The 25956-nt window shown below is 38.6% G+C and overlaps 1 protein-coding gene across 21 annotated transcripts in view; it reads right to left on the reverse strand.

The window, feature by feature from the left end:
* CELF4 (CUGBP Elav-like family member 4) overlaps nucleotides 1-25956 on the reverse strand; it is a 711301-nt gene that overhangs the window by 612998 nt on the left and 72347 nt on the right. For all 21 annotated transcript variants that reach the window (XR_003995165.1, XR_003995164.1, XR_003995166.1 and 18 more), the window contains exon 2: nucleotides 5505-5587. Coding sequence is in view for 18 of the 21 variants with exons in the window: in XM_032919650.1 (XP_032775541.1) it covers nucleotides 5505-5587 (83 nt within the window). In the remaining 3 variants the exon portion in view is untranslated. The remainder of the gene's footprint in view (nucleotides 1-5504; nucleotides 5588-25956) is intronic.

The following is a 25956-nucleotide window of genomic DNA, read 5'->3' on the forward strand; positions in this document are numbered from 1 at the left end:
TACACCAGCCTCAGCTGATGTAACAGCATGCATCCAACACACTGGTGCTTTCAGAATGCTTGTACAGTTTCCTTTTCCTCTAAAGCCCTTTGGACTGGGTGACAGAGAGAGAGATTTTACTTTGTATTTTAGAGGCTGCTGTATAGGGATACAGAAACCAATCTTTAACTACTGAAATGGAACTTTAATGTTTACCAAGCAGATAGGACCCAGGTGTTTCATCTCCTCTGGTGAACTGAGCAGCACTGTGAAACTACAACAGATTTTAAAAAATGGAAAGTGCGTATAGTTCCCTCTCCCCCTTTTGTCTCCTCCTTTCCACAAAGCAAGATCCAAAAGTCCTTTTGCTGGCTGGTCAGTCAGGAGGAGGAAACAATGGGTGAAAAAAAAAACTAAAAATCTTTTAACCATGACATTGACACCCAAAGATTCTAAAGCACTGGAGATTTTCTACACGACTGGTTTTTGCAAGTCTCTCACCTCAAATCCGGTTTTGTTGCTTTTCATCTTCATTTTTAACTTCAGAAAACAGACATGTTTCTCCCAAGAGAACAATTAAATGTGTTTTCTTTCAAAATCTAAAGGGCATGGTGAGCAGGCTGTGTGTTCAGCAGGCTACTTTAATCAATGGAACCCATCCAGCCTGCCAGTGCTGACCAAATTGCAATTTACATTGGTAGAGAATACTTTTGAAATGGGAAGGTGTGGAATATAATACCATTTTTGGAATAACATAGTATGCAGGGTGTTGTGTGGTTTAATGGTTTTCTAACAAGCTTTTTGAAAAAGCTTTGAAATATTAAAAAAACCCAATAAGACTGTAAATTACAGCAATATCTGCTTGAACAGAGAAAGCCATGCTATGTATCAGGACTTCTGAAGTCCACATAATGCATCTCATCTAAGCTTTATTGAAAGGATTCAAGAGGGGCTAGATTTTGCAAGGCACTTTATCTACCCCCTAGCCCTCTATGCTCAGGTGTCTTTTCTCAAAAATACAAAAGAATTTGAGCCAGATGACATTGAATACCTCTTTTTTTTTTTTTTTTTTTTAGCTAAACACAATTTTAGCTTCATTAGAGAGACTTTTTTGTTTGTTTAAAACTGGTTTTAATATGAGTTTTATGAGCTCACCTATCTTCTAATGTTAAAGAAGCATATTTTTGCATATGATGAATAAAGTAGAATGCATTTTTTTCTACATGGCAGAAGAGACAAAAGATCTCAGAACAGTTAGGAAGAAAACTAATTATGTTACAGGCTGGGAAATTTAGCATACCAGTAGTACCACTCTCCATTTCAAGAGAAATAGATACAGGAAAAAAATGCAGTCTATTTCTCAGCCTGAGTAAGCCCCACAGATTGCTGAGGTTAACAGTTTCTTAGCTGCTTAATTTCATAGTTATTCTTTGCAAGTCTTACCGGGAGGTTTTAACATTATGCAAAGAGGCAGTGCCTCCACCAAGTACACATGGACTATTCACTCCCATTGCCTGAGAGAGCCACAAAGAACTAGAGGAAAGAAATGTTGCTGTGCTTATCATACATGAGCTCAGTTTATTTGTGCTATAAATAAAAGTAGATCTTGATAGCGTAATTACATTTCTCAGCATTATCCTCTGCCATTTGCTTCAGAAAGGAAAAAGAAAAGGGAGAAAAAGTTGGCTTCACTCTAATTTGTAATCAAAATGACTACACTTAAAACATAATTTTATTTCTCTGATTTCATTTCCTGTGCAGCTTTGTGGGGTAAATAGATAATATTATACTAAATCTGCAGGCAGATAATTCTCACATCCCCTGCACTGTCATTGTCTAGATCACTTTGCCCGCCCTCCCTGTGCTTTCCCCAAGACCATGGGCTGCGTTTTTGTACTGCATTTTATCACTGAGACATATATCAGCATCAGAAATCCCAAGAGTGAATCAACTTTTACTTTTTCTGCTTTCTCTCTCCTACTCCCCCAAATTCCACTTTCTTTCCTAATTTGCTTTTTGTAATGTTGGAGATACAGAGGGGGAAAAAAAAATATATATATATATAAAAAAATAAAGTAGTGATGGTTTCCCACTATAAAGGATTAGTGCAGATTATGGTGAACAGTGTTAATTATAGTTGGAGAACGAGAATAGTGCATCTCTCCAATCTGTTCTTGATTTCCCCCGTGTCTGTCTGTCTGGTAATAAGCCTCCTTTAATCTGGCAGTCCCCTTGGTGAAATCACCACCACGGACAGCAATATTGATTGCTTCTGAGAAACCATCACAGCTGCTCAACCAAATTACCTTTGATATGTGACCTTTAATGTAATTACTGCAACATCAAAGCATTTCTATAAATTATTAAAGAACTAATATACTTCATCATCCAGCTATTCTATTATATGTAAGATAAACAATCACAAGTAAACGCTAGAATTTGAATTGTCTGACACTCGCAAAGTGCTCTTTACACATACATACACACCCTGCTACGTCAGCATTCTGTTTTAGGCAAGACAATTTCAAACTGTCAAAAACAGCCTAATTCATTTAGATTAAGAGGATTTGACTAATAATTTTATGTTTTACATTCCATTCTAGTTGCTTCAAAACATCTATCATGATTCCTTCCCGCCCAGAACCAAAGTGCTGTAAAGACTTTATTAATCAACACATACCTGCTTGGAAGTCTTTTGATTATTCCACAAGATGACTTTATGTCCCACATATAACATAGAAATATGTGAAACATATTTCTGTCATCTTACAAAGCACATCCAGAAAGTAATTACTGTAAAATATGTGCATGTAGCCACTCCACTGAAAACAAAGTGATAGATACCTAAGAGGCAAGGCGTCTGAATCTGGACACAAGCTCCTCGTGCCTCACCATTTCCATACATTAGCATTCATGTGCATATTATTAAAAATGATTCAATTCTGTGTTTTATAATACAAAGAACACAAACAGCAATATTGCAAGAGCAGGCAAATACACAGTTATTGGGGGATGGGAAAGAAGTGTCTTGATTCAATAGCTCACTGTAGTACTATTTTCTTTTTTCTTATACCAGGCTTGTTAATTATTTTTGATATCTCCTCAGTAGCGCTGTTTGTGTCACAGTCAGTACAGGGTCAAGAGAAGGTGTTATATATGTGTCATTTGTGAACTCATGCGAATGAGGACTTAGACCCCTGACCTTATGAGTCCTTTTTATTTTATGGTGATGAACTATGCTTGATATTGTTGGTGCATGTTATCAAGAAGAGTCAGTTAAGTCATAAATAATTCTCTGCTACTCACATAGAAACCATAAAACAGTATGCAGGCATAATAGTTTATCAAGAGACAAGGCTGGTTTCCTTAAATAAACTACAGTGACATCATTCAGAAGATGAGTTCAGAAACTTGGCAGAAAGCTCTATGCAGAGCTGGATTGCTGGTGGAAAGTAAACCTTTATCCTGAGACAAACAGGACTGGAAATAAAAAGGATGGAAGAAGTTGGTGCTTGGAACACTAAAAATCCTGGTTGCTATTTTAGACAGAGGATTCACCATTCCCATTTCAATCAGTTCTTGATGTGTTACCTCAAAGTGTAAAACAAAACAAAAAAGCCTTTTGAAGTTATCATGGTCATTATGAGCTATATGTGATGGAAATTACATAAGCCAAGGAAGAAAACTTTTGCCTGTAGTCTAGAATCAGTCAGTATAACCTCTGAAGGAAATCTTGATCCTAATGGAAAAGCTGGTTGGATTTAGCCATGGTCCAAGACACCAGTTTTGACTTCAAGAGTTCGGGTATTTGAAAATGCAGACTAAGATTCAGAACTGTGGACATATAGAAAAGTTATTAAAAAAATGAAAAGAAATCCTAAATCATAATTTGCCCTCCCTTCCCAACTCTGAGTCCTCAGTCTCATTGGCCCCCTGTCTTCTTGAATATATTCCCATCGTACAACTTCAGGATGAGATTTTAACCTCAAACAGAAGATATGAGCTCCATATGAAAGTGAGTGGTCTGGCTCCTAATGAGGATAGTAAGTAGTCTTCGTGAAAACAATTGGAATTCCTGTTAGTATCTCTTGAATACAGAATGCACTGTTCATCACAAGCATATACCTAGTTTTGACAAGTACATATTTAATTTGAAGCAGATTTCAGAAAATTTCAGGTAAAATGTTATCTGAAACATCCTTACTCAAAATATTTTTAATTCATGTACATTCAGTCCTATCATTCAGAAGATAGAGAAGTAAAAAGAAAACATCCCCTGTTGGCGGGAGGGAGAAGAAAGCAAAAAAAAAAAAAACCCTAAACCTGAACAAGAACCAAATCACTTTCAGTCTGCGGTTAACGAGTTTCTAGAAAAAAATGATTCAGAGGGAGTTGTCAGCTGACAGAAATGTATTTTTAGGGAATGAAGTATGTAGATATTTACATAAGGTATGGCCTTTAAACCAGAGATAGATGTAGATGAGCAAGTGCGTGGGCATCTCCATACTGGCAAGGTGGCATAGAGATAGGTAAATAGATCCAAGATGATGGAAACAAGCAGAGCAGAATCAACACTTTCTTCAGCAACACAGAGCTACTGATGTGTCTTATATTTAGTGGAAAGGTAGGTTATGTGAACACAGAACTTAGTCAATTAAAACCAACAAATAAAGGCAGACTTGTGGAACAATTTCCTCCCAGTTTAGATGCAGCATGGAACCCTCAGGATCGTGTTGATTATTTGGTTCTTGATCGCTAACTTCTGCGTTACTGTGGAACCCTGTTCTAGCCACAGGATTACTGCACTCAGCTGTTTCCAACCCATGTACCCTGGTTGAATTTAAATAGTCTCTATGTTCCCTCCTCCAGGTTACTGCTAAACTGGAAACCCATCACAGCACGGCAGGTCCTCCCCACAAAATACTGATTCTATTTTTAGTTCTGCTTGTGTTGTCTGAACCTTAGATCTTGCTCATGTGAATAATTTTCCTCATTATCTTGTGTTCGTCTCTCCTCTCTCTCTTTTCTCCTTGTCTCACCGCCTTTCCAATCTGCTACAGCTGCTTGAATACTAAAGTAACTGAGTCAAACCACTTTGTCATCAGGAATATGTTTTCATTCTGTGATAACTCAATAATGTTAGAGATTGTTTCTTGCTTTCTTGCTGCCACGCCTTACTTCAGAGAAGAAAAATAGTCAGAGGTAGCAGTTGGTGAGCACTTCTAATATTTCGTTTTAGCAGTCAGAATCCTAAAAAAGGCATTCCTCAGCTGAGTAAGGCTGAATCCAGCCCATAACCAGGTAATTACTGTTTTCCTTACTCCTGATAAGAACAAAAAGCTTTTTGTTTTGTGCATGGAAACTATTTGGGTGATTTGGTGGTATCTTGATTTTATTAGCACAACGAAAATAATGAATCATCCAAGCAATTGAAGACAGTATGCTTTCAAACCGAAGAGGAGAACTCCATATGTAACCCATCTTATTTATTAAAAAAAAAAAAAAAGTTATCAGTCTGGACTCACCCCCGGCAGAGTCTTCTGTTCATGCAGGGCACTCTGGGCCTTTAGAGCAGATTCCCTTTCGCAGTACGTTAGGAAGGCACAGCCTGTAAACAAAAGGCAAATCCTCAGTAAGAGCATTGCTTCAGAGAGGATCTGTTTAAAATTGAGACACACAGCAAACCACTTTTCTGTCATCATCCCACTCCCAGTTAATCAATCATAAAAATATCTCCTTAGTAGGTTAGTAGTGAAGAGTCAAGAAGTGAAGCTATCATTACTGATGAAAAGTAGAGCAACACTGTGGCTCCAAGTGCTTATTTTTGTCTGAATAAATGCTTAAATGTCAGATACAGAGAGTTGTATGGGATTAGAGGTACCAAAGAGCCCACATGGTGCAAGGTAGGGCATGATATTCCAGTCTTGCTCCAGCAACAGTACTGGGAACATGCCCTTTACTGCCATATCATGGTGAAGGTCTCACGTCCTTCTTTCGAGCCAAATACTTCAAAATATTTCAAAAGTATTTGGTACAAAATTTGGTACTTTGAAAGGCATACAAGGACTTGGGATTCCTTACTGCAGTGGCCTACGCCTATTGTTTAACCTGACTTGCACACACAAATAGTCTCCCTGTTTGTGTTGTACCAGAAGGCCACCATCTCACACTCACTGCTGCAAGGTCTCATGGGCTTCCAGCCACACAAAAAATACAATCACAGCAAAACCCAATCAATCAATCTAAAACATCCACGATGTTTACAGATCATTAGAACTTCAGAGAAGCTCCAACAGATCATGTATTTGATTCTTCCCAAAAATTGTCTTGCCAACTACAAAGGCTAAAGCCTCATCATAGTAGGCAAGAGCCAAAAACCCTGCTCTAACTTCTCTCTCCACCTCCATGCTTGCCTTCTGGTAAAGCTGATCAATGTTGAGATATGTTATACTAATTGCATGTGTGTCTGATGTGATCAGATAATTCCTTCTTACTGCAATATACTGAAAACCTGCCAGTTCCTGCAGCAAAAGAAGTGCTTGTTATGCAGAGGACATTTTCTCTGAAGCTACTATGGAATGTTGCAACCTCGCCAGCTCCTTGAAATGGAGGTATCACATCTTTCAAGGTTCATGCAGTATGTCCATCAAACTGTGGGCATCTTCCAAGAGCAGCACAAGTACAGAGAGACTGCCAAAGAAGCAAATGTGTCCCATATACTCATCTTGACTCACCCACCTTCTCCCCATGAATATAAAATGTATGCAACAGGCGAGTAAACAGTAGACTATGAACTTTTTTAGCTCTGATCGCCACTACAATTCAATGTTCACTATTTTATCCAAGCTGGTTCTTTATACAATATTATTGTTTTCTTCTTTACAATGTTTTTAACAGATTAACATACACAAGAGACTAGGGAGATCATTTTTTCTATAAATATATATGTTTACTTTTTTTTTCTTAAAGATTGTCTTGTGGAAATCACCCTACTCCTACTTCTCTCACAATGAAGCCACAAGATGGATGACTTCCGATTTGGCATGGAAAAAACTCCTGGGTTTTGCCTTATTTCTTACCCTATATCGCTTTCTGAAGGCTTGTTCCTTTCAGTTTATTCAAGCCAACCACATATATTACCTCTGAATAACTGAGACTCAGAAGCAGAAGATGACAGCCAAAGAATGAGACAGAACAACAACAAAATTTTGCATACTCTAATTGGAATTATTTAGATTTGTTCCTCTCTAAATAGATGAGTTTTCGGTTAGCCTGCATCTATGAGAAAAGAGGAAGAAACTGGCAGAGAGTTTATAGCTAGTAGAAGTAATGGATTGAAAAGGATCCTTAAAAGTCACCCATAGTTTGATAATCAAATGGGAAACTATGCTTAAATTTAATTTCAGTGCTAAATCACAGGCTGAAAGCTCTCTGTTGACTAGACACAATAAGAAATTCTCCCTTTAGTAGCAGACGTGGAGCAGCTGATACAGTCTAATTAGGCGCATCATAGTACACTGTTATAGAGATAAACTATGCAGTGTAAAGCTCCCATAATGATAGCTATATTTTTCTCCTCGTTGTGACGGCAGTGACAACAGTTCAGGGTAACAATGTCCTGCAACTCCTACTATACCACAACTGTAATTCAGACTGAGTAGACAGAAGACTACTCCTCTCTGAGGGAGCAAAGTTTCCATCCAAGATGCACATGAAGTGTTTGTGGGGGATGTTCTCATCAGGGAGATTTCCCTGTTAAGTCGTATTTGTGAAAGTGGTTGAAGTACCAAACTCCCAGAAACAGAACATAGTCGAATGCATCCTAACATCACTGGTTTCCCAAACAAAGTGTTAAGGATAGAAAGACTTTGGAATGGAAAAGAGGAAATCTAGTCTCTTATATAGTCAAAGAAAAAACGTTTTTCAGGGACAAAAAATGTCTTATGGAGATTTTTTTTTTCATTGTCATTCATATATCATGCACATGAATCATACTCTGCCCCACTCTTCTTGGGCAAAAAGCAATTTGTTTAGAAAAAAAATGCCTTATTTACTTTAAGTAAATCCTGATTGCTTAGAGACAGTAAGAAGTTCCATCCCAGCAGTTTCCAGCTCAATTAAAGTAGATTAATGTGCATAATGGCCTCAAACCTGAACTTGAAAAGACCGGTTCATGTGGTTTTTTTTTGTCTTTCCTTTACTTATCACAAGATTACTCTATAAGGAACAAACCCAACACAATCATAGGAGTATTTTTCAAAAACATTAACATGTGGATTGCGGTAAAATAATGTACATTATTCCATCCAGCAAGAATTTTCATATTTCAGCTTCCTGTGATTAGAATAAAAGGTAATAAGACTTCTTGCCCCTCCCTGAAACACCAAAATATTTTCTCTGTCCTTTGTATTGTGATGTTTAATGAAATGGCAACTGTAACACCTCTTTCAGCTGTTACTTTCCCTAGGCTACTTCTTTCACTGTGCATCCATATGACCCCTACAAAGGATTCCTCCTTACTGGAGAATGTTGTTTAAAGAACAGAACACTGAACACTCAGGTTAACTCTACAGGACTAAACAACCAAGTCTTGAAATACTGGGTACAAAGCATCTATATTGGGGCTTACAGAGAAAAAAAATCAAAGCGGGGGGAAAAATTTTGGGGTGATTTGTTGGTTTGGTTTTTTGTTTTTGGGTGGGGATTTGGTTTTGGTTTGGTTTTTTTTTTTTTTTTTTTGATTTTATTTTGATTTCCCAGGTGGAAAACAATTTCAGAACAATCGATTTTCCCCACTGAAACATTTACTTTTGTACAGAACCGCTTATTTCACTGAAAAAAAGCAAAAACTCACTTGCTATTAGCTGCTTGGGCTGGAAGTGAATCTGACTTCTGGGTGAAAGGCTTCATATTCCGTTACAAATCATTTGCACCATCCAGCCCCAATGAAAAGTCTAAGTTTAACAGTATAATGAATATTACTGAACACATCTCTTAAGGAAAGATAAAGTGAAGGCAATGCATTATTTCTGTCATCTACTTGTATGGGCAATGACTGAGTGAGTGCAGTGCTTGAGAATTATAACTGAATTTGAACAAAAATATCTAATTGACTAATTATTGATAATGAAGGATTTGCTCCTAGTTGCTCCTAATTTCAATTCAATTTCTCAAAAACATGCCAAGTTTTCCAGACGTGTGTCAATCAACTAAAAGATGCTTTGTTTAGATTGTGTCTTTCCAGCTGTTCGTTTGCTACCAGTGGACACTTCTTTGGGCTGACGTATAAACATCTGGAAACTCCCAGATGGCAATTAACTCTCAACCTATTGAACTGCAGTCTCTTAGAAACATGAGGATGTATCAAGTGGTCTCCTGGGAAACAAGGTTCTTAAAGAGAAGGGGGAAACAAAAACAATAACTTGAGATAGAAATTAAAAAAAAAAAAAAAAGCTCTATTTTAATTTTACCTCAAGGGAATTCAACAACATAAATAGTAGTTGCACAGAATATAGAACGATAATGATCTTGCTTATGGCAACTTCAACCCCACAGCAAGTGTCCTGAAGATTTTTGCCGAAGTTTAAGACGCAAAACAGTCAGTGGACATACTTTGACCTGAACAGAATAATTCTGGAAACCAAGAACCAGCCCAGGTTGCAGAAGGCAAAAGCAGACACTTGGAGAATAAAGATCCACCTGCTGTAGACCATCAGGTTCAAGATCATTTAAGGAACCTAAAGATGCAGAAGTCCATGGGACATGATCAGGTGTATCCACAGGTCTTGAGGGAAATGGCAGATGAAGTGACTAAGCTACTATCTATTATATTTCAAAAGTCTTGGCAGTCCTGTGATGTTCCTACTGACCAGAAAAAGGGAAACCAAACCCAAATTTTTAAAAAGAGAAAGAAGGAAGACCCATGGAACTGCAGGTCAGTCACTCTCACATTGGTGCCTGCCAAGATCATAGAGCAGATCCTCCTGGAAACTATGTTAAAGCACATGGACAATAAGGAGGTGATTGATCATAGCCAACATGGCTTCACAAAGGGCAAATCATGCCTGACAAATTTGGTGTTCTTTTAAGACAGGGTTACAGCACTGGTGGGTAAGGGACGAGTGGCTGATGTCAACTACCTGGACTTGCTCAAAGCAGTTGACACTGTCCTGCACAACATCCTTGTCTCTAAACTGGAGAGACATGGATTTGACGTCTCCTGGGCTGCATCAAATGAAGCATGAGATCCCACATGGGGTAGTGCATCCAGTCTAATGAAAATATACTTACAGACTGCAAGAGGCTTTGGGGAAGGGGCCCTTCATCTTTGTAGGCCTATGTTTACTTTTTGGCATTATAAGGGAAAATGAAAGATTTTCTTAGGTGCTTTAAGGCTGTTGGACGAAAGCCAACAGTTAAAGCAGATTCTGAGCTCAGGGGTGTAAATCCAGTCAAGGGGAGAGGTTACATGTAACTCAATGGAACTATGCAATTACACCAATGTAAAATTAGGTTCATGATTTGACCCATAATCTATTGCCTCTTTCAGAAGAATCCGTGGCTCAGACACTGAACTCAGCTCAATTGATGATAATCCAAAACAGTTAGGCAACCCTAGGCTTTGAGAAGTCTGGCCTAAGTGGTCTTAAGCCAGTTTTTGATTAAAAACCAAGATTTTCAGGGTTTGGTTTGGTTTGGTTTTGGTGGGTTTTTTTGGCTTTGCTTCTTTGAGTCAATTAGCATCACACTTCCAGTTACAATAATATGCACTGACTTTAACAGTGAGGTTTCCTAAATTGGCCTATGTTGTTTCATGTTAGACTCCTGTATAACACATGAACTGATGAATTTCTGTGAAAAATTACACAAGAAAGAACAAAGAGATCAATTCATAGTGCCTGCTACGGTAGAACCTTTTCCCTTATACCGCCTTTAATGGACCTAACTTCCCAAAAGCCCAAGGCAGAGAAGATAAGGGCTTTACTCCAACAGCACGCTATACAGTTCTAGAAAGCAAACTGCAGTTCAAGCACAACTACCCAGACCTTTGTGATGTATACAGAAAATGAAGTAATGTAATAATATTGCGTACCTTAGACTATATGCTAACAGTCATGCTTCAACTTAAGAATAGCTACAGTCTTGTAGAGGAGCTGCTTTCAGAGCAAAAAAACCCTTACAAGTCTGGAAACAGGAACTCTAAATTGGTCACAGGTCTGAGCATTTCATTTAGTGATGCTTCACTCTCTCCATGCCCTAATTACGTTTAAAGCGTTTAGACCCAGGTGTACCAGTTGTCTATGATGGACCAGAGATGTCTCCCACATCATCCAGGCAGTAGATTTGTGTTTAAGACAACTCTTTCTCTGAAAATAAAATTGTTATTTCCTTCAAGATTCAGGGATCTGTTACGCAGAAGAAGATTGTAGCACTTACAAAAACTCATGCCTTAAAATCAGCATCTCAGATTACATCTCCCAGCTAGGATTTCAAAGTGAAAAATAAATCTTTTTTTGCTTTGACTATCCTAGCTCCGCATGTCTGGTTTTGAAACAATTCTCATTTGCTCTGTCCACAGTGGACTGCCCAAGGTTTAGTCACTTGAGGGTTTCAGAGATTGAACTGATTTTTCTTGAGGGGGACACAATCAATAAAGACTTTTGGAACTGGAAATGTTTTATCCAATTTCTTCATCTGCTTCTCTTTCAGTGATTAACTACCTTCTGACAAAAGTTAACATCTTTGCTGGTAAAGAACATTCATTTGGATAGAACTTTCTTTTTCTTCATCTCCCCTGCTGCAAAACTACTGAACACTAACCGTTTAAAGAAAAAGATAGAAATAAAAATCTTTCCAGATATCAGCTTCCCTGTCAATTATATTGCAAGGCAGATTAACATCCGAAATGCCCTGCTGTGTGGAATGCTAATTTTCTTTTTCCTCTTATGTTATTTTCTATTAACTATTATGATGCTGTCATTTTCTTACTGTAGGTAACTTGACGGGATCTGTATGTAAAAGTATACACAAAGTACACTTATATAAACCCATGAATCAAAATTTAAAAAAAAAAAAAAAAATTTAACAGTCCAAATCTGGAAATGCAGAAGATAACTGTATTTACAGAATATTTGCTCACTTTTAATGAGTTTATGATATTTCAAAATGAGACATGGATATGCACAATCCAAACCAGCATCCTTTCTCAGACTAGGCAGTGCTTAATTACATTTTGCAGTGCCCAGGCAGACAGCAGAGAGACTTGAGTAACAGCATATATAAACATTTCAATAAAACGCAGACAATAGTTTCATCTTGACTTTTGATAACATGGAGGTTTTTAATGAAAACAACAGTTTTAAAAAGCCAAAATTTCTCATAGGAAGTTTCAGTGAAATATTTCACCAAGAAGTGTTTCTCGGCCACATAGCAAAATTTCTGACCAGAGCCTATAACAAGAGAAGCTTACTCCACAACAGCCACTAGTCCAGACTCTAATCTGAATCAAGCAAACAGGATCTTGAGCTCAGGGATTCTATGTATCAGAGCAGAGTGCATTGTCACTGGCAGACCCCTGAGGGGCTATCTCTATTCCTTTTCAAGTAAGTCCACAGCTACCTTGCTTCCATCCCACTGCAGAACTGGAAAGCTGTTCATTTCTTTAACTTTCTTCCCCAGCATAAGGGAACAGTTTCTGGCTCCTACCCACACAATTATAAGTTTCCCCTGTGGTCCTGAAAGTTCCTTGCAACTTGCTTTGAACCATCTTTTGCCAACCGGTACACTCAAGGTACGAAATGAAGCATTGATTTGACATAGCATATACCAGGTCCTGTTTTCCCATAATTGCTAACATTTTAGCTTTAAATTTCATCCTGAAATTTCTGAGGTACTTTTGATCTTCTGAGCCCATCAACCCAAGATTCACAGCTCAAGTTTCTGTGAGTCTAGCCATCCAGAATATTTTGCTTCCCAGAACAGATGTCTAATTTCCATACACACAGCAAACCATCAGTAAATAGACTCCCAACCAGAGAAATAAAGTGGATTACTGGTCAAGGTAGTTGTCTACCAAAGAGAGTGCTGGTGTGTCTAATAGGGCCTGCAAATATTTGGTGCTTTGAATTACAGTAGAAAACTTATTTTTAAACAGACCAGCCTCACTTTAGATTCTCATTTGTTACCCAATAACTGTGCATTCCATGTTGTAAGGCGAGATGCGTACCCTCAGGCCCTATCCATCACACAACTGGGAAATGGTTTTGATTTTAAAGTACAAAAAGGATGACTTAAAAGTGAAACTCATGTTCAAGTGGTTTTCCAGACCAAGCAACAGTGTTCCCATTATTTCAAAACTCAGTCACTGATGAGAAAGTCATGGCCCAACTCTAAGGATCACCAAGTGAGAATAAGTAGGTTCCAGCTTCCACTCAGTAAGAAAACATCAAGCTTAAGTTAAAATCCTGATTACCTCTAGGCTTGGCTCACTTCAACCCATCTATTACGGCAAAGAAAAATCCAACATATTTGTGTTATCCATTTTATATTGTAGTCTCTGGGAAAAAAAAATATAAAAAAAAAAAATCATGCAATCTTCAGGATTTCTTTTTTCCACTATGGTGATAAACAAACTAAATATGGAAAGTTGGGATTTTTCTTTGCCTTGTGATCCACTTGTGAAATTCAGGAATATAACCAGAAACAATCCTGCTATTGAAACACTTTCACTTGATTCAGACAGCTGTGGGTTAAACCTCTTTAAAGTACATGCATTAATTAGAGTCTGTACCTGCTGTTCTGGGTCCTGCCTTTCAAGTTATTTCTATTGTTAGCAGCGTATGAATAACTCAGTGGATTTTCTAAAACACTTGCCAGCTTCAGAAACTTTTCCCCCTCTTCTTAGTTTTATTTTGGATCCACTTCTTTTGGGGAGACTTCATAAATTCTCAACTAGTCTTCAGAGGTTATGCTACTGCTAAAAAACATTCACTTTGAATGCCTTTGAATATTAGCAAAATAAAACTAAAGCAAAACCATCTCTAAACAAAGAAGACTGTTCTGCCACATACAACATTTCCCAAGCCTTTTTTTCCCTGCATCCACACAGGGTTGTTTTGCTTTTTGTTTGTTTGCGTTTGGTTTGGGTTTTTTTTTTTTACTACTCAATATCTTTCACCACGGTGAGGAACAGACATTTCTTGGAAAACATCATCAACACTGTATGCAGAAAATGTGTTTGTGCTTAAAAACATAAGAAAAGTTGGTATTTTCACCCTTAAAAAGGTGTCAGGACCATGCAGTGAACATCTTGTTGATAGCACCATCAAATGATCAGTTATTTACACTTTCATTTGAGGAATGTGCAAGTCATCTGTTCTAAATACAAACTTGTATGCACTCCAAACAGCCTCGTATTCTTTCTTCTCTGAGACAGAGCACCTGTGTCAATATAGTCTCCTGACATTTCCAGCTGAAGGGTCAAAGCGAAAGACACTAAAGCAACCGCAGGAAAGATCTATTATTGGACGACTTTTAGCTCGTTCAGAAACAGACTGCTGTAATTATCTTTCTAGAGCTATTGTTCTTACCAAGTTTGCCAGCCCATGGTTTTGAATCTGAACGCCTTGAATTGGAGAGTGGAACCTTTAAGACACCTTTCAAAATCAACCTCAATACCTTTCTGTTGCTTAGGATCAAGTTTTTCTCCTTGCCTCCTATGCAGGAACTGTAAACGGGACAACATTAAAATCTCTTTGATAAGTTCCACAGGTTTTTGTTAAGTTTAAATTCAGGTTAGTGCATCTGAAGCCACCTTATGACTTTTATACTACAAATCAAATCCAAACCCACGAAAAATGTATTTCCCGATTCCAGCTGATATAGAAATGAAAACCTTTAAACAGGAGCTGTTCCTGCAAGATGATCATCCCAAGACTGACTAGAAGTCTCCAGAAACCTGTAAGAGTCACAGTATTAACCAGAGAAAATTCTACAGTACCATCTAACTTCATGAGATTTTTGGAGATAAATTTCATCTGTCAGAACAATTAACATCCAGGCTCCCATAAACAGATGCTGTTTTCCACATGTCTTGACTTTAAATAGTTTCTTGTATCCTCCAACTGATGTTAGGAACAAACACATATTGTCTCATGTCCTGTTTCTTTCTCCTTACCTTTCTTTCTCAATTTGACTTGTCTGTTAACTACAAGCAGTAGAAGAGCATGAAGTAGGATCAAGTTCTTTCTTGTACAAGCAGACAAAGATGAAGCAATCTCCTTAACCAACAGACTTCTACCTACTTAGGGGCAAGAACATACTGTGTGTCTTGTGCACATAAGAGAAAAAAGCAAGGTGAAATGAGGTGCTCTGAGAGTATGGCAGGAGAAAGATAACAAAGGCTTCTCAAAGGTCCTGTCTGTTACAACACTAAGGAAGAGAGACAGGTCCCAAGAACAAGGGCCTCCACTGCTTCTCTGGCAAAATGCTTTAAGCTGAGCTGTTGTTGCATTGTATAAACTTGCTTTAAGAGGCTGACTGAGGCGTAAATGGTTTAGGAATAAAACAAGTTGTGCAAAGGCTGGAAGAAGTTTTAACTGAGTGTCTAAAGCCTTGAACCAAAACCTCTTAAGACTCTACCCAGAATTATGAACACCTAGCAGTCTGCTTTTTTAAACATCGACAAATTCCTGCATACACTCACAAATACTTTATGTCCCAAGTAGATTTTCTCCAAGAAGGAAAACAGGAAACACTATTGACCTTCACATCCAGGTGCACTTTCCTATCCACTATTGTGGACTGAGTTGCCGGGTAAGAAGTTAGGAAACAATGGTATGTGAATTTACATCTAAACCTTCCAATTTTTACAAAAGGTATAGCAATGTAATTTGAGGTGAAAAAGCAACAGTGAAATTAATTACAAGATCTGTGTCATTTACAAAGCTTCAGTGCACTGGGTTTAAAAGGGCTCTTGTCTGTGTGAAGTGAAGGAAGTACAATTTCCCGATGAGCAGAGAACACAAGTTAAAATGTGTAGTAATCACTACCAGAGAGATATTTTGATCACTTTTTTTTTGTTGTTGATCAACTTCAAAATTAGTGAACACTGTGTATATTGTAATTGTTTCAGTTAAACATTTGAAATGGCTCCGAGCAGAAGTTTTTGCTTTGAGAACTGAATTCATATTAGATTCAAAGCACTGAGGACTGGCAGGAGGAATGTGCATGATAAACGTCAGTTGCATCAAGATGGAAGAGCTATCTAGCAAAGTAGAAGATCCGATCTTAAATCTAAAGAGCTCAGCAATGAAGATTTCACACATAAAGACGAATGGAGATTAAATCACAATCAGTATCAAAGGATGCTGAGCCCCTTAATAATTTGGCCAGTCACCTGAATCCCTGCTGGGGAGGGTTAGCTATGCCTAGCACCTTGCATGATTCAGGTCTTAAAATACAGGTAGAGAATAGCTACAGAGGTAAATGTCGGAATGTTTAACAAAACATATGAAGCTGGAAGGCAGTAATGTCAAAACACACTTTCAGATGATAGTGGACAATTCCACATACAATAGTGTATATGGTACTTCCAAATCAAAGACACTTCCTTTCTTCAGTGTCAATAGAAAATCCACATCTAAAGTGATCCTGTCAGCTATGATCACCTGAAGTAGTTCGGAAACACGTAGAGGGGGAAAAAAGGAAAAGATGTAATTCAAAGATGAGAAATTCTTAATGGGTTGGAAGGACTGGCTTAAGAGGGAATACTAAGAGAACTAAATATGTACAGTTTTGGTAAATAATGACTCAGGAGGATAGATAGTAACCAGCTACCAGCCTTGAAGGTGTAAATACAAAGTATGGAAAAAGGTTGTTCAGGGTGATACCAGAGGATAATAATTAGGTGTAAGACCGTAAAATTCAACAACAGAACATTTAGGCTAAGCACCAGGAATGCTTCCTAACTGCTGGGAATATCCGTGTTTGCTCCCCACACTGAGCTCTCAAGGCGGTTTTTTTTCCATCTGACCTGTCAAAAATCTATTTAATTGAATTTTTATTTGAGTTTATACACGAATGTCATTCATGACCACATAACCTAAGGTTTTTCACATCCTACAAGTTCAGGGACAGTAGTGGTATAATCACCTAAAAATGGTTGAGGGGTACCTATGTGTGTGTGCTGGCGGCGGGGCAGTATAAAAGACAGGGAGAGAAGAGGCAGAAAGAAGAGTTAAATCCACACAGGGAGGGAGGGGTACCTTTCAGTACAAACTTTTAACTCAGCAATTTTCTAACATCTTTCATGTTGCTGCTCCATCTGACAGCTTTTTGTTTCCCTATTCCATTGTGAGGCATAAGGAGTGAGAAATGCTTGCAACCTTAGAACAAAATCACGACCACAGATCCTTATGAGATTTAGGACAATTGCAAGTTATAAGATGGAAGTTTATGACCCTACAGAAGGTAAAAGTAAACATTACTAACTGTCTCTCTCACCCACTAGAGCAAATCAGCCCTTCATGGAATTTTTATTACTCAAGTCACTCAAAAGCATAAACAAAAGTTAATACTGATCCAAGAGCAAATGCATTCAGAGGACCACTATTTCCCTGCCACACCCCATTTCTAACATTAATAATTCTATCCAACAGTTTAACACATTGTCTAACCCAAGAGAAAGCCCATTCTTTTAAGAAGCCAGTTTTAGTAACTTTCCTTGGTGAAAACAAATCAGAACATCAATTGACAGGGATAGAAAGTTGTATTAAAATGCAATCCATCCATGGCCAGCCAGGCAATTGCCTACAGTTTTTAAGGGGTTAGACTGAGCTGAGCAGACAGTCTGACACCAAGTTTTTCTGAGTGTTGTATTTTTTTTAATTTTATAAAGAGTAATTTCTGGGGAAAAAAATTAAAGTAATTTATAAAAAGCAATTATAATTCTACTATTATTTTTAAACATTTAGTATGACATCTTGCTTGATATTTGTGTCTTCACTGATTTAATATAGGTGAGAGAAGCTCTAAACCAACAATGAACATAAAGGCATGTCTGCATCAACACTGTAACAGCAAGCAGTTCCCAATGGGGAAGTATTCAGACCATAGTGCAGTTTCCTCAAAAGAGACTGGTAGAAGCCATTTTGCCCAAGACGTTAAAGATGTATGAAAGAAACTTTCTAGGATACCTCCTGAATACAGTGGTCTACCAAAATTTTCCCTGCTACCAGTCTATGAATCACTGGCTAGCGGATGCCTGGAAACAAACACATATTAATGATGTGGTTTCAGTTTATTTTTTTTTTCCATCAGGAAAGCTAAAAATAGTGAAACAGCTGCTGAGCATCTCTAGGAGGCTGAAACTCACTGGAGAATCCCTGCTGATGTCAGAAAGTAGGAGAGTAGAGTTTAATGAGTTTAAAAAAACCCAACAAGAGACAGCGTTGTCTTCAAAAGGAGTGGATTAGAACATTACATAAGGGTGACAGTACTAGGTCAGACAAAGTCCATCTCATACAATACCCCATCTCCAACTATGGCCAGAAGCAGATGTCCCAAAAAGGGTATAAAAGGCATGCGTATGTGTCCTCCAGGAATCCTCAGTCTCCAGCCTTGTGGCTCACGCACTTCTGGGCCAAATGCCATCTCTGTGTATACAGTAATTTCTTTTGAAACTGAATCTCTCATTTCCCACAGCCATCTACTGCATTTCTAACATTTCAGTTGTTTATCCTGTAAACAGATTTAAGGAGGTTTGTGTTTTGTGAAGTTTTTGTTGATTTGCCCTTTTTTTTTTTTTTTTTTTTTAAAATGATCTCTAGTGAATAAGTTTTCCAGGAAATGTAGTAGACTCCTGCCCAGCAAACTGCGGTCTTGAAAGCATGCACCATAAGAGCTTGCTTCCAGGACCACCTATAATCTGATCTCACTGAGCAGCCCAAAAGGTGGATCAAGAGGTCACAGCTTTAGAATTGCGACCCACAGGGCTCCCAGCATCTTACCCACCCATTTACAGACAGCCAGAGAATCTTTCAAGACCCAAGTAGATCAGCTGGCAGAAGCTTTAAGTTGAAACATTGGTTGAATACTTTGGTTCCAGTAAATCAACGTTGCTTAATATGGAGATAATTTATCACATGAATTTTTCTCCAGTTTTACCTCTGCTGATAAACCAAATTTCTCATGATAATACCTACTGCATGATAATAAGAGAATATCCACAGGAATACTAAGTAATATTCCCCCAACCCTGAGTAAAAAAAAAGATTCTATATACTTCTTTCCCTGCCCCCTCCACCCTCCCCCCCTCCCCGCTATAAAAATCTCTGCAAGGTCCTTACATTTTTATGAGTGAAAAGACAAGATTTTTCAGTTGTGGTGGTGTTTTTACTGTGGGATGTTTGGTGGGTTTTTTTGTTGTTTTGTTTTTTTAAATGCAAATCAGAATTCAGGAAACATTAGAATTTAAATTGCCCCTATAGCAAGGCTACATTAATATATGTATGCCTTAGAAGAGTTGTCAGTTATGTGATTACAAACTATTTTTCCATTCTCTGTACTCTAGGTTCTGTCACTGGACTGCCTTTGTTGTGTACTTGTACAAATCCTAGCAGATCAGCATCCTTATAAAAATAAATGCATGCAGCCACATTCTCAAGTATAACTGAAGTAATTCACTGCCTGAATGGAAACTTGTGATATGCTCACCATGTGATTTAATTGAAACAGATTAGGTTTATCAGTATATGCAGAATGTTATCCTATAGCTAAGAAGACAGGATTCCTTACCTTGAGAAAGGGGCAAAAAAGTGAAAAGTAGAAAACTCTTATCCCAGGTACTATTGAACAGCCTCAATACTGGATGTCTCCAAATGGCCCATCTCTTCCTCCCAACCCGACATACATACAACCCTTCTTCACACCACTTAGACTTCACTCATACACTATTTTGGGGATCTTTCCCTCTCCTGTCTTTGCAAAGATGCATTACCAAGGGTGTATCTTGTTAAATTTTCATACTTAAAGATGATGAGGACATGTTTTGTAGATGTTTGCTTCAGATTTAAGTGTCTTAGAAAGTTTAACAGCTAAATGGACAAAACATAGCATCTATAGCTCATGCAATATCAATATATTGCTTTGATATCCATACACTATCATGTAGTACAGCAGTGTGATAACATGACATTTGGTGATTCACGCTCAAGCCTGTCCAGCTGAAGAGCATTCTTCAGTGACAACCCATTGACACACTGGACTGGGGGCTGATCTTTATAGATGACAACTGTGTTACTCTACCTCTTGTCATTGCCCTCCATGGAATACAGCCAGGTATCCACAAAGTCTCTCATCTGCTCTGCATTACCATGTCTAAGACTTTCACAGTTCTTGAGCAAATGCCCTGCAGCCATACCACCACCCCTTTGGCCACAATTCCTGCAGAACTCATGAAACAATGTCCTCAGAAGAACTCCAGTTGTAAAGGCTTTACTTGCAGCTCATATCCCACACCAGAAAGAACTACACGACATGGGTCTTTTCTCTCACATATGGTTTTGCACAGTATGTTACTTTATGATTGAGGGGGCAAGCCAGAGCAACTTGTATTTACTCTTTCTTCTGGTTTTGGTCAGTATTCAAGATTGACATAGGTCTTTACAACTTAGAGACTGCTTGGAAAAGTAGCAAGTCAGCGGTCATTCAGTAAGCATTACATGACAGGACATGTTATGTCACTTTGAAATGCATGTCCAGGGGTGTCACTATTCCAAACTGGTCATTTAAGATCTCATTTAAGGTCTCATAACATCCCTTCCTTGACATGCGAAAAGAAAATGACAGTGGCTTCATCTCAGTGCGCTGCTCTAATCCTGCCTCCAGCAGTTAGAAACAAAGCCTGTGCCAAGAGGAATATTCAAAATCAGGGAAAAGAGTGTCACTGCCATTTACACAGCCACTAGGTCTCAGCACAAATAGGGTACCATTCCCCACACCTGTGTTCCAAGAGGTGGAATACAAAACCTGGAGCCAGAGACATATTACCAAGTTTGTGTTTTAGAACTAAGAGCTTGTTCTGTCTGTCCAGCAAAATGAAATAAAGCTCAGCATAGATAAGATTGTTAGCTACATACCCACAGTAAACATGAAGAAGAGAAGAAGCAGCATTTAAAATAAAGGACAATGCTGCACAAGGACAAATAAGTATAAATTGACCATGAATAAATTTGATTTGGGAATTAGAAAAAGGTTTCTAACCATCAGAGGAATGATGCTTTGGAACTGCTTTCCAACAAGGATAGTGAGAGCAAACGACCTGATTAGTTTAAAGATGAGGCTCGATAAACTTAAGAAAGGGATTATGTGATGCAGTTTTCTACAATAGTAGGGACAGCTCCTGATGAGCCAGGATTTCCCCCCAATGCTGTGTTCTAGGCCACATCCTGTCAACTTAAATTCTCAGTTGCAGTGCAGTGATCTACCATCACTGCATCACAGAGACTACCCTGTTCTAAAAGAGAACTGGCTTCTGTTTTCCAAAAAGCATAGGTTTCAACTTACAGTGAAAGGGAACATGTCCTCCTGGGCTGAAAATGCAAGAAAAAAAAAGAGGGGAGGAAGACACTTAAAAATCTTTGTAGAAAGAACAGAATGAGAAACTTAACAATTTGTCATTGAAATAAGGTGGGGAAAAAATGGAAAGGTTATTTCTGTTGGAAACTTGGGCAAAGTAATCCATTATTTAAAAAAATAGTCATATAAGCAGAAAACCACTTTGATATTTAATAAAAATCAGTCCATATATTTGTAATTTCTGTTGCAAGAGATGGCATATCTAGATAAGCATATTAGTCATGCAAACCATATTTTCTGTTCAACTCTACAAATTGAAAGCAGCAGTCTTGGCTACATAGCATAGTAGGTGAATCATTGAACTATCAATTCATACCAATTACCATGAAATGGAGCTTGGGAGGTCAGTTCATCCAACCAGCTACCGGAACGCACAGCATACATAAACCATTTAACATCTTTTTGTTCAATGCATTCCTAGAAGCCCTCAGGAAAATAATAATAATAATAATAATAATAATAAATCTATATTTTTGAATCATAATGAAATATACATTGGCTCAGTCTGAATCCTATTGAGCATTAGGGTGTCAGGTGGAGAAGATTCAGAACATAACCATTCCTTCTTTTTCAATAGAAACCCTTTACGCTGTACTTCTGCAAAGTTAAAGCTGTCCCAGTATTGCCCCAACAGTAGTCTTGATATTAGCCATTATTTTTCCTTAAGATAACTGATAAGGCTTTCAGGTAGGATCAGGAAAGTCTTGATATGCAAAGCAGTTTCACACTGCAAGGAAAATTATTTTCTGACAAGATATAAACCAAGTACCTCTGGACTCTTGAGAGATCTTCAGGGTGTCTAAGATTCACGAAACAATTCACAAGGGTTTTTTCTGACCACTCCAATACCCAAATATTTCCTAAATTAGATCACTGCAATCATGGCTATTTAACCCATAGGGCCACTTCTATCATTATCACAAGGAAACCGGGCTGCATAAACATGGTCCAGGGTGTCAGTTCTCATCTCAGCCTTCACCTAGCATAACATGTCCTCTATACAAAAACACAGTAGCTGACGAGTACAGTGTCTTAAACATCCTAAATCATAGGGGTTTCTGGCCATTTTGCAAGAGTATTCTGCAATTTTAATTCCTCTTCTGAACCACTGCTACAGAAAAGGGAGAAATCACTATCCCCATTTCACAGATGTTGAAAGAATGCTTAAAAAGAAGCAGAAAAATCCTGACTACCTTTACCCACCTATGCATATAGAGTACTTAGTAGGTCAGGGCTGTTTATCCTAGATACCAAGTTTGCTAGTACCAGTATTTTGCCTCTTTCAGCTTTTCCCAACTTGTCCATAGTGAATTTTACCTTCTTTCAACTCAGTCCATAAAGAGATTTGGGATCTTTTCTGGAATGGAAGATGTTCTACAGCTACAAGCTGTTATAGCAACCAGCCTGCCTACTGCTCTCCTGGGCACCTGCATTATGCAGAGCTTGGTATTCTCATTCCTTGCTTCAGGATTTGGTGTGACACTGCTGAAACAGAGCAGACTAGAGATAGGATATTCAAGAGATAAAAACCCTTGAGTAGCTTCAAAAACTTAACTTTTCCAAAGTTTTTAGGAAGGGGAGTTTTGAAGCCAAAAGAACTTCAGATGTGTTGGGGAGAAGCACAGACAGTAGGAAGGATGTAAAGTAGAATGATCTAGTGGCAGGCACTAATGTCTCCCCTGCTTTGTTTTTACACAGTATTAAAGAAGAATGGGTTCCTCTGCAAAACCTGCCCTCCGTCTCACTTTCAGGATCTCATTTAGCAGATCAACCACGCCCCTCTGATTTTGTCCTGTGGAAAAAGGCTGATAATTCCAAATACTTAATGGTTCTTCAACATTTAAACCCCTTCATGAAGGGCAAACAGCTCCTTTCTTCCCTACCACTGCAATGTCAAAGTCTTTTTGTAGCTCCCTCTTACCTCTGCCACACAATACTCTTGAGGTCTACTTTAAAGATGAGCCTGCTCTGGAATCACACCACCTCAGCTCCTTTTCTCCCCTTCCTTCCCCCGCCACAACCCCCAACCTTGCAGGGTCAGAATAACATATATTCTGAAGCACACTTACAAAGATGCTTAAATGTATGTGTAATGGCTCATCATTCTGTATCTTTAAGACATGAACAATAAATGTCAGAATCTTCTTCAAATTCTCCTAACTCACTTAGGAATCACTTTCTCAAATCACTCTGGAAACTTCACTCAATGTTTTATTCCTTTACTTATGCCCTTTTAAAAGCTGCCAAGTTGCATCTTTAAAGATTGGGCTTTATTCCACCAATCTTGTGAACACAAGCCATTTGTGACTCAACTCCCTTAGGCATGGAAGAGTCAAAGAATAAAAACGTACACTAACCCAGACAATTTCAGGGCGGTTAGCTGAGAATAGGGAAAGAGGGAGAAGCAGGTGCAAGGCCAAAACTATGACATTATATCTGAAAGAAAAGTCCCAAATTTGAAGTTAAAGGATCTTTGTTCAGGATCAAAAGACTGTGATGAGTGGGTTTGTCCAAGGCAGGAGGCAGAAGGACCAGAAAATCTCTAAACAAAGATTCATTTTAGTGTGAGTTGTTCTTCTGTGTTAGTAACCTACTGCTGGACCTGTAAGTCCACAATGGTGGGACAAAGAATAATTCCTGTTTTCACCTCTGAGCTTGATTTGTGCTGAAATCTTACTGTTCAGTTTAAAGCAGCTGAAGGACCATTCCAAGAAAGTTCTAGAAAAGAAATAAGTGGAGTCCAACCCATTCCCAGTCTTATGATTTTATGCCAATGACATGAAGCATCAAGTAGACTTCTGGAATATTTAAGTTACTGCTCAGTGGCATTCTATGCAGTTCAAGACTGTTCCTGTGCACTTAAATTTAGGCATTTCAGACTAACTCCCACTGAAATCAGTGAAGATACAAGGATCTTAGGTCACTGAAACTATGGTGTTGCTTTTACGATGTCTGGGGCAGCAAAAGATTGATGGCCAATTCCTTCCCTGCCCACTTTTTACCCTTCCATGTTCTTGCTTGGGGCTTTGGCTCCTGATGTCCACTGACAGAGACTTGCTTTAGGACAGGTTGCTTACAGATCCCATCTGCTTTGCAGCAGCAGATGTCAGGCTCTTTCAGGAATCATTTGGCAGCACCTTCTCCACTGTTTGGTGTAGATCAACTAGCATGGCTGCAGGAAACATTAAATAACAGAAAGAGACAGGCCAGACACAGCAAACTGGTCTTTCCATGGCACAGGTAAATATGCACTTTGAACACAAGGCCTTTATTCCCTCTTTTTTCTCCCCTCTGTCCCTTAGATCAAGCACACCACAGGCTTGCACATGCCTTATATTGATGGCCAGCAGGTTGTGACTTGAGTGCGGGCTTAAATCCAACTTCCTTACACAGTGTAGAGGTACCCTGAGGCATTTGAGGAAAAGCTACAGTAAGACAAATTCTGTTGCTTCCAGCACAGAATACAGACAAAGCAACAGCGGATCTGGATGGAGAGCAGTTGGCCTTGTTACAGAGTGTGGGGAGTGAGAACAAAACTAGGCTCTGGGCCTGCCCAAAGTTTGGCTGTAGTCCTCTGTGGCTTTATTCCTGCTGCAGCTACAAATGTGTGAGCCTACAATTTAGTAATAATATACTTCTTGACTGACCTTTTCTGGCAAGTTAATGACAGGAGAGAGTAATAAGGACATGCTTTTTAATATAACGTCAGTCAATAATAGTATACAACTAATAGACTTAGACATCATATATTCAATAATTGTTTTTACTTAAAGCCCTTACAGTTTGCCCACTGAGACACAGCGTGTCAGCAGCAGTTGCTGCCTTACTGATAGGCACCGGCGAGACATTTATTCATACCTTTCTGGCTAGTTTACCTTCTCTCGGAGCATCCATCATGCATGTATCTAAGCACTGAGATATACATTCGTTTATATATACACACATTTTGGCTCAGCTGTCACAGAAGCTGGGATCATTATATGTTTCTCAATAGAAAGCTAGCTCCCCTGCAAGTACACCCATGTATTTCACTTCACTGCACGAGGAGCTTATTTATATTTTCTAATACCTAGAAATCCCACCCAGAAGCAGTACTTTCTTCATGTTAAGACGCATATGCATACCTGGGACCACATTCAGATAGGTTGAACACAAAGCTTTTTGTTATATCTGTGTGTGTCTCAATTGCTTTTCAGAGGACTAAATAAAATACTGAAGGGGAGACAGTGAATAACAAGCACTTGAGACTCTAAAAGGATTGAGTTAAATGAGATATGACCTAGACTGTGACCAAAGAGTTGAAGGATCCCTGCACCAGGTCCTGTAATGCGACAAGAGAAA

Source organism: Strigops habroptila, chromosome Z, assembly GCF_004027225.2.
Source record: "Strigops habroptila isolate Jane chromosome Z, bStrHab1.2.pri, whole genome shotgun sequence".
Lineage (NCBI taxonomy): Eukaryota > Metazoa > Chordata > Aves > Psittaciformes > Psittacidae > Strigops > Strigops habroptila.